At 36.2% G+C, this 13,240-nt stretch overlaps 1 protein-coding gene across 4 annotated transcripts in view; it reads right to left on the minus strand.

Annotated features, from left to right (window-relative positions):
- The window catches only part of LOC107688211 (bromodomain-containing protein 2-like), a 16,161-nt gene extending 3,253 nt beyond the window's left edge, over positions 1–12,908 (minus strand). Inside the window, exons 1-11 of one of the 4 annotated variants that reach the window (XM_016485824.1) lie at positions 12,777–12,908; positions 10,612–10,897; positions 8,690–8,827; positions 7,841–7,988; positions 7,263–7,438; positions 4,910–5,362; positions 4,626–4,754; positions 3,243–3,500; positions 2,771–3,015; positions 1,728–2,044; positions 713–841 (exon numbers count right to left, since the gene is read on the minus strand). In XM_016485824.1, the coding sequence (XP_016341310.1) occupies positions 713–841; positions 1,728–2,044; positions 2,771–3,015; positions 3,243–3,500; positions 4,626–4,754; positions 4,910–5,362; positions 7,263–7,438; positions 7,841–7,988; positions 8,690–8,827; positions 10,612–10,897; positions 12,777–12,808 (2,311 nt within the window). In that variant the 5' untranslated portion in view covers positions 12,809–12,908. Of the gene's footprint in view, positions 1–712; positions 842–1,727; positions 2,045–2,770; positions 3,016–3,242; positions 3,501–4,625; positions 4,755–4,909; positions 5,363–7,262; positions 7,439–7,840; positions 7,989–8,689; positions 8,828–10,611; positions 10,901–12,776 lie in introns of all 4 variants that reach the window. The other 3 variants (XM_016485825.1, XM_016485823.1, XM_016485826.1) reach the window with 3 other exon arrangements.
- Positions 12,909–13,240: the final 332 nt, after the last annotated feature.

Here is a 13,240-nt window from a genome sequence, read left to right on the forward strand (position 1 = left end):
TTCGCCCCTAAATTTTTTTTTTTTTTTTTTTTTTTTTTACTACCGCAATATGTGCTGTTTTCAAATAATTTACTTAATAATAATAATAATTTATAATTTATGTTACAATACACCGGTAGCATTACAATACTAATATTTATCGCTTTCTTCATTTTTTCATTTTCAAATGTTAAACCATCAAGCTTTTTTATTTTGTTGTAAAATCACAGGAAGCCCTTAAAGCCTTTTCTTCTGTTGACAACAGCTGGTTTATAAGCACTTCTCATTACAAGGGAAGATGGTTGGCGCATGTTTCTTTCCCAAATTGCAAGTTTGTGTGGAGTGGGCATTAATTGTGAACCAAGCCGCTCTTAGCTGTTGAAAACACCATAATCACGAAGCCATAATCATCACGATTTTGGTTTTATCTTGATTAATCATGCAGCCCCAAGTATCTTGCAGCATGTCGGTTGCATTTTTTTCCTTTCTAGTAGTTATTGAGCATAAGATCTCATCTTATGTGTACCGTTTTCACCTGTGCTCGCTCTATTGCTGTCTGCTTGTTCAACATCAGCGCTATACACAAAATAAATCGATCCCATAAAGGCAACACTGGCCTGAACCTCGATTACACCAGCCTCAGGCCATCAGACCGGACTTATTGTTGAGGCCTGAACACAAAGACGTAATAGAGCAAACTGAAGAGTGCTTCAGAAGCTGCTCTCAGCCCTACCTTTGGGTTTCTGGGGTTTCTTGGCAGAGTTCAGCTGTCCGCTCACATCCTGTAACCTCCTCTCCAGTTCCCTCTTCTTCTCCAGAGCCAGTTCCTCTCGGCTTTTCCCACCTCCTCCCTTCTTCACCACTGCACACAGGATAGATCTAGATTACACTTGATGCATTGCACAACAAACAATTCTAGCTAAAACATGCATTATAACTACTGTTGATTTATAACCAGTATTGATTTTTTTTGTTGTTGTTGATGGTCGATGCCATATTTTTACACTATTGTGTATATATTAGTGCTGTCAAACGATTAATCGCGATTAATCACATCCAAAACAAGTTTTTGTTTACATAATATATGTATGTGTGCTGTGTATATTTATTATGTATATATATATATAAATACACACACATGCATGTACAGTATCTCACAAAGTGAGTACACCCCTCACATTTTTGTAAATATTTTATTATATCTTTTCATGTGACAACACTGAAGAAATGACACTTTGCTACAATGTAAAGTAGTGAGTGTACGTGAGATACTGTATATATTTCAGAAAAAAATGTTTATGTATTAAATATATTTATTTACAATTTAAATTATATGAACATAAATATAGACATGCAAATACATGTAAATATTTTCAGAATATATACAGTATGTGTGTGCATTTATATATATACATAATGAATATACAGAGAACACAAATATATAATGCAAACAAAAACTTTTATTTTGTATGCAATAAATCGCAATTAATCGTTTGACAGCAAAAATAAAGTAAAAACGTAAATTTAAAGTATATTTATTTCATCATATTTACTAAATTACAAATAAATAATCTGAAGATGAATTATATATACAAGTATATATATATAAAATGTGTGTGTGTGTGTGTGTGTGTGTGTATATATATATATATATATATATATAAAAAACGGCCATGATATGTAGATATTTTCTAGATTTATCATCCGACTGGGATGTCATGGGTAGCAAGCACTAAATCTCTGCTCACCGTACGGATTGCGGGGCTTCTTGCGCAGGCAGGTCATCACATATCGCTCCAGCTCACGCAGCGTGGACGGCTTCAGTGTTTCAAAATCGATTTCGATCTCCTCAGGGTTGGTGTCACGCAGCGAGGGCTCCCGCGACTGGATGATGTGCACCACACGGCCCAGTTTCTCCCCAGGCAGCTTGTTGATGTCCAGGCTGAGCTGCCGCTTGTCGTCGTAACTCATGGGAAGACCGTCCTCTTCCTCCTCAGAGTCGTAGTGCGGTAAGGAGTCGGCAGCGGCCGCTGCGAAACGAGACGAGGATGATTTCTTTGTGTTTCTGCCAGAGTAAATCAAATAAAAGAGACTTGTAATGCTGAACAGAGGGAGGGTGAAGCTACTGGTTAAAGTGAAGATATGTTGCTCCTTATGAAAACGTTTTAGTTAACAGTTTAGATCTTAATTAAATGCTACTATGGTACTTCAGCATCTCAGGTTATTGTGTTGAACCAGTCTACTGAATTAATCCAACTCCTCACAAACTGAATTGGTCAGAATCGGTGTCAAAACTGGTTGTTTATAACATTTAACTAAATTATTTTTTGTTGCAATAAATGGTACTTTAAAAATGAAATATGTAAAGTTGAATGTATTAAAGAATGTATTTTTATTAAATTATTATGATTTATTATTCATTAAAATAACAGATTTTTTAATAACAGAATTTTAGTTTTAGTCATTTTGTTATGTGCTTTTGTCATTTTTTTTTATATTTCTATATAACTTTATTTTTGTTTCAGTTTTAATCATTTTAGTACTTAAACTTATTTCAGTTAGTTGACAAGGCAACATTTCTAATTAAAAAAAAAAATCATCTAATCTAATATTTATTTTTGTATTGTATTTCAGATTTATTTTGATTAGCAAAAAATTAATTTTATTATTTTTAGTCTTAGTTAAGTAACAACACTAGTTTGGACAAACTCTTTAGGGCGGAATAATTAAATTCCCATCCATATTAGCTACTCCACTCCCAACAAGAACAAGCGAAGTGAAAAATACAAACTTGTTCTTGCTGCTTTTCTTCGCAGGGTCTTTCTTGCTCTGTGTGGATGACAGTGAAGCACGGCTGGATTTGCTTTTAGGCAGTTTGGCAGGCTTGTCCCGCTCATCACTCATCAAACTTCGACTTCCTCTGCGTTTCTCTGGCTTCTTTTTCTTCTTCTTGTCTTTCTTTTTCTCTCGTTTCATTTTGGGTTTGACAATCGGGCCGGAGGAGAGGGCTGCCAGCTGCTCATGTACCGCTCTGAGCTAAAACACAGACATATACTACATGTTAAAAGATCAAAGCTACTATCACGTTATGACAGTCATAGCCATGACACTTTTTCTTTAATTAACATGCGAGTTATTATAAGGATGTGTGAATGGATGAATCGTGCACAGTAAGACTAGAGAGATTTATCAAAGTAAAAGGGTCTTTGATTTCGTCTTCATGTGCATGTATGAAGTAGAGCGTAACAGGAAGGTCTGTGTACCTGAGTACACACCTGGTCCTGCAGCTGGGCCAGGCGTTGAGCTCTCTCCTCCTCGCTGTCAGAGCTCGGGCTGCTGTCGCTGCTCGGCTCGCTCTCCGACGAGGAGGAAGAGGAGGAGGAAGAGGAGGAAGAGGAGGATGAAGAGGAGGAGTGGTACCTTCCCAGCATGTCCATGTTCCGGCCTAATGGCATGGGAGACAATTCCTCCTCCTCTGAAACCTCGTCAGGCATCTTTGCGAAGCGGAACTCAAACACGTCCTGTGGAAAGAGAAAGGGAAGAATATTAAAATATCACATCTGTAGAAAGACAATCCTATCAAAACTGCTAACAAATATAAACAACTTTTTAGGAAATGTAAAATATTTCTGTCATAATAATAAATATATTTTTATTATCTAATTACTTAATATTTTATTTTTTATACATTTTGCTATTTTTATATTTATATTACAATTATTTGACTAGGCAGCTAATATCATAATTTATTTTTTTCCAATAAAAAAAAAAAAAACATTTAAATTTTATTACAATGATTTAAAATTTAAAACATTAAAATTAGCAATAACAAGAACAAATATAAAACAAAAAACTAATTGATATTATCTAGAATCTTAAAATAATTTTTTTTTAATTATTTAAAAATTGTTTTTTAATGTTTACATTTTTTTTTTATTATATATATATATATATAAAACCCTCAGTTTAACTATCAAATAAAAAAATAAATATTTCAAATATTTAAATGAATAATAACAATAAAAATAATAATAAAAATAACTGCCATTATCTAAATTTAAAAAAAAAAATATTTTTTTTTTTTTTTTTTTAAATGATATTTAAAACATTTTTTTTTTAAATCGCTCTCAGCTTGACTAGGCTGATTTTAGAAGCAAATAATATCAGTCTTCATTTTCTCCAATCAAATAAAAAAAAGAATGTGAAATATTAAAATGAGTATAACTGATATTATATGATAATGATATTATTATTATTTTAAATTGTATTTAAGATAACTTTTAAATCACTCTCAGTTTGACTAGGCTGATATTAGAAGCAAATAATATCAAGCTTCATTTTCTGCAAATCAAATAAAAAAAATTATATTTAACACACTAAATCAGTAATACTAATACTAGTACTAATATTTATTTAAAAAATAAATATTATTAATATATAAATCATTCTAGTTATCAGCCAAAACAATTACTACATAGGTTGAATGTCAAGAAACCTGTCTCTAACATGTCCAGTTTAGATGTTTTAACATTTTACACAAAAACAGAAGCCTATTTTAGGATCAATTCGGATTTTGCATTTAAGCAGAATTAAGCATCTCTATATCGGTGTATCTTTATATAAAACAGCAGAGGCAGTCCATGTACCTGCAGTTTTCGTGCCATGGCGACCACGTCATGATCAGGTGGGTTGTACTTGTAGCAGTTGGAGAACATGAGTCTGACATCAGCGCTAAACTGCTGGGCGTCTCTGTACTCGCGCTCATCCATCTTCCTCTGAGGAACACAAAACACAGGCGCAGTATTACATCACCTCAGATTGCTTTAAAGCTACCAGAACTTTTCCAGAGCCACAAACCTGCAGCAGAACCATGTATACATGACCATCCAAACAGCACCAGTACTGTGTGCGTGTAGTTCATGCAAGTCACCTTGATGGTGCTGAGGTCCATGGGGTGTTTGATGATGTCGTGGTAGTCTTGCAGGCCCAGCGTCGACGCATCCACGGGTTTGTAGAAGGGCCAGGCGTACGCCGCGTGTTTTTTGCACAGCAGTTCTTTAAGGATGCCACTGCAGTAGCGAAGCTGCTTGCTTAGCTTCCCCCGCCGCGAGGGCTGATGGGGCCGCACGGAGTCGGGCAGGTCCTTACGGGGAGGTTTGATTGGACGGCGGGACAGCGGTCGCCCAAGGAGGGGCTGCAGGTGGGTGGGCTCGTTCACGTTCATGCTGGGTGAACAATCCACAGGCATTGAGGAGAGCGAGTGGGGCATCTCTCCAGCCGATCCGTGACCTTTCCCCATGCCTCCCATCCGAGCAGCTGTGGTCACGGGGAAGCCGAGTGTGGTGGGAGTGGTGGTGTCGGCTTTACGCTTCACACCCTTCTTCTGCAGAGAGAACAGAGACATAAGGCTTTCAGTTAGTGCTAGTTATAACTACATACTCAACTGAACCTACCAGCAGCTGAAAATGTTTGAAAGCACTGACAGAAGGCAACATTTTAAGTGAATAATTCATTACATTTCAGTCTGCTCCTCACACATTTCTACCAAAAAGCTTCAGAATACTTGGAATAGAGCGCACAGGTAGCATGGACTATACAAGTATAGTATAGTATGCAAGTACACTAAATACTGATCATATGACTATACATCATAGTATATATAGCAGATTAACAGTAGTTGATTTATTATAATAACTAGTTAATTAAATAAATAGAAATAAATAACACATAAAATTATTATTATATACACAATACATAATTATTAATTACATATACAACATCCAAAAATTTGGAAAATGTAGAGTAAGTCAGAAAAAGTTATGTTTTTGAAGGAAGTCTCTTATGCTCAAAGAGGCTGCATTTATTTGATAAAAAAATACAGTAAAAATAGTAATACTGTGAAATATTATTACAATTTAAAATAACTGTTTTCTATTTGAATATGCTTTTTTTACTTTACTTTTATACATTAAAGCAAATTACAAACAATGAACTCAACATTCCTTGACAGCAGCAGTGACTCAAAGAATCACTGAATGCACAAAGAATGCAAATAAATAAGAGTAGAAAGAAAACACATACAACCTTGTCAAATAATACAACAGGGAATAAATCAAGGTTCCTTACTGAGCAGTTCATTTTCAATGCGTCCAGATACAAAGTAACAGGTGTCCACCTTTGTATAAAAATGTCCAGTTTCGGTTGGAGTTGAGCAGTCATATATTCCATTCTATAAATAGATTCAAGTTTTTCTATCCACTGGGCAATTTTGGAGGGTGTGGCTTCATCCAGTTAATTGTTATGGTTTTTCTTGCACTTATATATGCAGTATATATCTCTGGTTTTTACTACATAAATCCTGGGGTATCCCTTCAAGCTAGAAAAACGGGAGTAAAAGGCAGGTCTACAAACAGAATTTTCCTAATCTCAACCTTTACCCCTCGCCAAAATGTAGATATTTTCAGACATTCCCAAAATATATGTGTGTGATCTCCTACCTTCCCACACCCCCTCCAACACTTCTCTGTTTCTGGAGTGCTAACAAATTTTGATATCATCAATGGTGTTCTAAAAAACCTATTTTTTGTTTTCCAGTCAAACTCCCAGTTATGATTACTGATGCCCTTATGACATTCTGTACATATGTTTTCCCTTGAATATGTTTTAAAATGTCATTTTTTCCCCCATGATTCAAAGCTGAATTTTAAGCCGCATTACTCCAGTCTTCAGGGTTACATGATCCTTCAGAAATCATTTATATGCTGATTAATATGTTGATTTAGTGCTCAAGAAACTTGAGCACTAAAGTTTTTTATTATTATCTATGTTGAAAACAGTTCTGTAGAAATTATGATAGATTTTATATGCTTTTTTATTTTATTTTTTTAAAGAACAGCATTTATTTGAAACCATTTATTTTTAAGAATGTAAAAATTCTTAACTGTTACTTTTCAGCAATTCAATGCATTCTTGATAAACAAACGTATTAATTTCATTCAGAAAAAATAAGCATATAACAAGCGCATATATACGTGTGTGTGCGTGTGTGTGCGTGTGTGTTTTTACACATTAAAGCAAATTACAAACAATGAACTAAACATTCCTTGACAGCAGCAGTATATATACAACTTTGATGAACTTTTTTGATCCACTTCAAATGTTGACTACTGTATGTGTGTGTGTGTGTATATATATATACAGTGGGTACGGAAAGGGATGATGATGATGCCCAGGCTCAGCCATGTAAAACAACGAGTGTTGCTCTGAAGCAGGTGTGTATGTACCTTCGCGGTGGGTTGGGTGGGTGGTGGGGTCATCAGCGGTGGAGGAGGGCCGCTGTTGCTCAGCAGGGTCTGTGGAGGGGTGCAAAACTGGGAATCTGGCGTGTCGGGTGAAGAAGGAGAGTACGCTGACTGAGACACGGCAGGCACCTGGTGAGCTGATGTAACACTTCCTCCTCCTGATGGAAATAAACATACATTTAGCAAAAGTGGCAAACTGGTTCTGATCGCTTTACATGTCAGTTAGGTGAGATCTTCCTGTCTGAATCATAGACTGTAAAAAAAGATGGACGACGCGTCTCCACTTCCTTCCACTATAGAAAAGTGAAGCCAAAGCATCTCAGTATGGCCGTATTGTATTGGAAGTGTAATTTATTTTTTTATTTTGACTCGAGTCCCATTCGATTACATGGAGAGGGCGGGGTTTATGACCTGTACTGCAGCCAGCCACCAGGGGGAGATCAAAGAGCCCGCAGCTTCACTTTTCAGGACGTGTGAGGCACACCCAGTCGGAATAGGCGGTTCTTGGCCAGAATTAGCTACAAATGTGACACTAAAGACTATATGACTGTGTAACTCACCTCTGCCTCTACGTCCTTTGATAGTTTTTGCTCCTCTGCCTTTAGGGGTAGAAGGGGGCAACTCAATCTCTTCCTGGGGCATCTGGGCAACCTTCTGTAAGAAGACCTTCTCCAGAGACTGTGCCATCAGTACAATGTCATCTGTAGGCTGAAAGACAATTCACATTATACACTTCTGTAGAAAACTTTAACAGCGCCAACAGTTGCTGGACCGATGATGATATGTAAATGTACACTACCATTCAAAAGTTTGGTTTTGGAAGATTTGGAAATTCTTATGCTCACCAAGGCTGCATTTATTTGATCAAAATACAGTAAAGCTGTCAAATATTATTGTAATTTATAAATAGTCAATCTGAATATATTCTAAAATGTCATTTATTTCAGTGATGCGCAGCTGAATTTTCAGCATCATTACTCCAGTCTTCAGTGTCACATGATCTTCAGAAATCATTCTAATATGATGATTTGCTGCTCAAGAAACATTGCTGATTCTTATCAATGTTGAAAACAGTTTCATATTTTTGTGGAAACCATGACACATTTTTTTAATTCTATGGTGAATAGTAAATTCAAAAGAACAGCATTTATTATTTATTTAATATTTTGTAGCATTATAAATGTATTAATACATGCATGGTTCTGACATCTGTTTAAACATCGTATTTCTACTTCAAATAAGCACTAAATGATGCATGTTCTCCATATGTCACCTATAACCATTTGAATCTCTCACATTTCATTTTAGTGCTTAATAGCACAGCAATTATATGAAATGACTATGTTTCTGCTCTAACCTTTAGGAAATGCCTAACGAGCACTGCGGGATGTTTCCATGGCAACACACACCTTATTGTAGATGTAACAGTTGGTGAACATGGAATTGAAGTCCTGCAAGCATTCGCTGGCGCTGCGGTAGTAGTTATTCTCCAGTCGTTTCTTGATTGAGCCCATGTCCATCGGCTGTTTGATGATCTTATGGTAGTCCTTAAAGCAAAACAGGAAATAGTGTCATTGGAGATCATATTATCTGCGCATAAGAATATAATAGGCAAGGTCAAGGTTTGTAGACTTGCTGTCAGCCTACTGGTAATATGAGACGCTCTGTCACAAGACAACAACAACATGCTGAAGACTTCTAATTGGACAGTCTTTGTTCATTAATGCAATACCAAAGAAAAAATAAAAGCAAAGGTTGAAAGTTGTGAAGTTATGGTTATAGTTGTGAATTTAACTATTTACTCTTGGAGTCATATTTAGATCCCAATATCACTACAACTGAACCATATAGGGCCTTACAAATTAAAGGGGTCATATGACGTTGCTAAAAATAACATTATGTTGTGTATTTGGTGTAATGCAATGTGTTTATGCGGTTTAAGGTTAAAAAAACACATTATAAAACGGCTTGCGGGCTGTGAATCAGAAGCGCCAGACTGTCCTTGCAAAGTTGGAACTGCCCAACTTTATAGAAACAGACACCGGCATTGTAGGCTACTCTCACAGGAAACAGTCCTCATCCTCGGCAAATGTGCTGCACACATCTGAATATTTGGGTTGAACTGTTCTGGAACAGTGTTGTAAATGCAACTTAACCACTGATTTCTAGTTGTGTCCTCTTTTGGAAGTGAGGAACGGCCGGCGGGCTAGAGTGAGGAATGACGAGAATAAAAGTTACGCCTTCTTTCTTTGCGTGAACATTTGGGCGGCGTTATGCAAATCTTCCCACATGATGACGTAGACATGTGGGGCGTGTTAGAACGAGCCATTTTAGGTAGGTGTGGTTGACTCTCAACTTTTATAAAGAATATCTCTTTGGATTTGAGACTTTAGTCTTTGCAACTTTACAGATCTTCTTTATGCACCAAGAGCTTGTAACACTCCAAAGAGAAAGGAAAAATTTTAATCGCACCATATGACCCCTTTAAGATACCAAAAGAAAAGTTTATTAAGACCCAATGTCTAAAAGGGCATTATGATATATTTAATACTTCTTGAGTTACTGGCATGCAAACTTTGGAAAAGAAAACTTGAAAAGTGCATTTGTTCCATTTTTGAACTGTCGCCATTGGCATATAATGCAACCAAGATTGCTGAAGTCAACAGGTTTTACTATTAGACGTATCTATCTCCGTGTAAAAATAACATAAGGTTGCTGCCATCTTTCTAAAGTCATTTTTACCTCCCTGTAATTTGTCTCCAAAAAAAATCTCAGGTGAAAATTGACATTTTGACCCTCCTCTACAAAATAATGGATTACTCTGTAAATATACATCCATGACATTTAATATTTAGGCTTTAATAACTATTTGTTTATCTTTATTAAAAAAAAAAAAAAAAAAAAAGCAAAATCAAAAAATTGATTGACTTGACATCCTTTTAATGTGAATTATTCAATTCAATTCATTGTCAGCATTTTTCACGACACACATCATTGCAAAGCAGCTTAATAGAAAAAGAATGTTTCTACATTACAATTAAGAGCAATTTATCAGTGGTGACTATATCAAAGTGATGTCCATTCAATCAAAATGTAGATTTATTCTCAGAAATTATGCATTCACTCTAGGGCTGCATGATTAATCGAATGCGTTTCTCATGCGCATTTTGTTAAAAAAGCCAGTTCTGTAATCAGCAGGAAATCATCATCACGTGCTTTCTGATGGAGCAGAATTTACTACACATAGCTGTAGTTCACTGACAAGCGCAGCTTCTGTCGAATTGCGATCTTGATTCCATTTCGATTTAACGTGCAGCCCTAGTTTACTCACAGGTAAGTTGAGTCGGACCGCGTCCACAGGTTCATGGAAAGGCCATGCGAAATGATGCCGCCACAATGCTTTCACCAAGACCTTGTGGAGGAACAGCAGCTGATTGGTGGTGCGTCCCTGTCGGCTGGGGTCTGTGACCGGGGGCTGCTGGGACGGAGGTCCGGGAGGAGGCACATGGGGCAGAGACGGGCTCTCAAAGCCCTCATAGAGCAGTGAGGGTTTCCGAATACGCTTGCCCGAACTCTGCTCCATCCCACCCAAGACAGACAGCCCTACTCCCACAGAGCTGCTGCAGAAATCATCAACACAACACAAAAGATGCAGCATTTAGTGTTGAGCTAGGAGGATAAGGAGAAATACATAATGCAATATATAATAAACATTATTGCATAATGAACATAGCATTGCTTTGTGCCTGCACAAGCCATGTAATATACATTAGATACATAAAACATACATAATCCACAACCAGACTGACATATCAGCTAAATCGATTAATAACCAAATATTTGGCCATTTTAATGGCATAAACCAGTAGTGATAAACTTCTCTCATGTCAGTTTCAAAAGCTATCTACTGCCTTAATTTTTTTTTTTTTTTAGGTAGTGGTGAGCAGTGTTAGATATTGTGTAAAATATAATATTTTACTTTTACATGCCAAAAATAAACTGCATTTATTTGATCAAAAATAGAGTAAACAGTAGCATTTTTAAATATTATTACAATATATAAGAACGGTTTTCTTTTTTATTACATTTTAAAATTAAAAATGTAATATATTTTGAAAAATGTAAAAAATTTGTAATAAATAATAAACAGCGTTTATTTAAAACAAATCTTTTGTAACATTATAAATGCATCTACTGTCAATTTTGCTGAATTTAACGTGTGAATTTACTTGCTGAACACAAATATTAATTTATTAATTTTTTTAAATACTGACCACAAACCTTTGATTATAGATGCAACTGATTATATACACACAGATACAATAAACGTGTAAGAAATAAATATTTAGCTAGCCTATATTTTTAAGTTTGTGTTTCCTTTAAATGCAACAACAGTTTTCTGACATGGTCAGCAGCACAAATGTTGACAAATGCAGACTTTTATGTTTGAAACTCAAGAACATTGACCTAAATGTATTAAAATGTATAAGTAACACTGCATCATATCACAACAATTAATATAATAATCCTTATGTAACTCCATGCCAGCTTTACACAAAAACAATAGCATTCAATGTTGAACAATACTGATTTGTTCATCATTCGATTCTTTTTCTTCCAATATCACAAATCATTGTCCTTATTTCAACAAATCGTTTACAAGAAATAATAACACGTGCACTAGATTAGTCCATTTAGAAAATAAGTACTAACACATTCATTCAATAGACAATTCAACCCATGAGGGAAATTTTGCATTAGCAGCAAGACGAAATCATCAGTGCATAATAAAACACGCTGTAAGAAACTCTACAGTAAATGTCATTCAGTCATTCAAAATGTGTTTGTAAACAAGCGTCCAGTGCATTCATGCCCAGCCCAATCAGCACAGGACAGCAGCCACATGAATCATCCACCCCTCCCTATCCTTGCACACACATTTAATAACACAGCTCAAACACTTCAGATCGCTCATTCACGCTGCACTTATGCAAATGAAATGCATGCACAAGCACAATCAGACAGATATCTGCAAGCCATGCAAAACACTGAGATGCATGTATGGAGCACTAGCATGCCGGTTATAAAACTGTACCACAATGTAAACAGTCTGCACCCAATTAGCACAGTTACTACTACAAAGCCATGATTTATTAATACGAGATGACATTGCAACAGTGTAAATATCAAGTTAACAGTAACAATAACTAAAGTGGTTACCATGGTGAGTATGTGTGTATTACAGTGTAGCCCTTTAAATGCTGAAGATGGCGGAGAGAAATGATGCAGTACACACCCACAACACAGTGATGCTCGCTGCATGCTGTTATTGTAATAGCTGGGACTCATTTAAAAAGACGCAAGGCAGTTTTAACATGAGTTACATTCCCATTTTGAGGAGGAAAATGAACTTGTAAATAAACGCTCCCTTCCCTTCTGCTCATCCTTTGTGATATTAGGATTAGTTTATAGGCTCCGAAGGCACGCCGATAATACCTGTCAAGAGACGGGTTGATGGCCGCCTCCATTCGGATGGATAGGGGTTGTTTTGCGTTGCGGAATCCTGCGTTTTCGCCCCCGTTTTATTGTCATTCAACTCCTATGCTTAAGCTACCCCGCGCCGTCCAACGAGCAAATGGCGCCTTTCAATTTCCGCTCCAGGGTTTTTATATACGAACGCCACTGACCAATCATAATTCGTCCCGCCTCCGAAGCTGGTTTCTTATTGGTTTAGTGTCAAGTCCTTCCGCAGCGCTAGAACCGCCCATGTACATTGTGGTCTGAGGGAGTTTATTATATATGACTAGTGGTTTCCATCTAGTGATGATTTTGTGAGGATGATAAAGAAAATAAACGAATCTTTCACTGTTTTAATAACTAAATAACGTTATTTATAATATTTTAATAAAGTTTATGAGAAAAACTATTATATAATTTATTTAGCATGTTCATTACGCTTC

Source organism: Sinocyclocheilus anshuiensis, unplaced genomic scaffold (genome assembly GCF_001515605.1).
Source record: "Sinocyclocheilus anshuiensis isolate Anshui unplaced genomic scaffold, SAMN03320099.WGS_v1.1 scaffold1162, whole genome shotgun sequence".
Lineage (NCBI taxonomy): Eukaryota > Metazoa > Chordata > Actinopteri > Cypriniformes > Cyprinidae > Sinocyclocheilus > Sinocyclocheilus anshuiensis.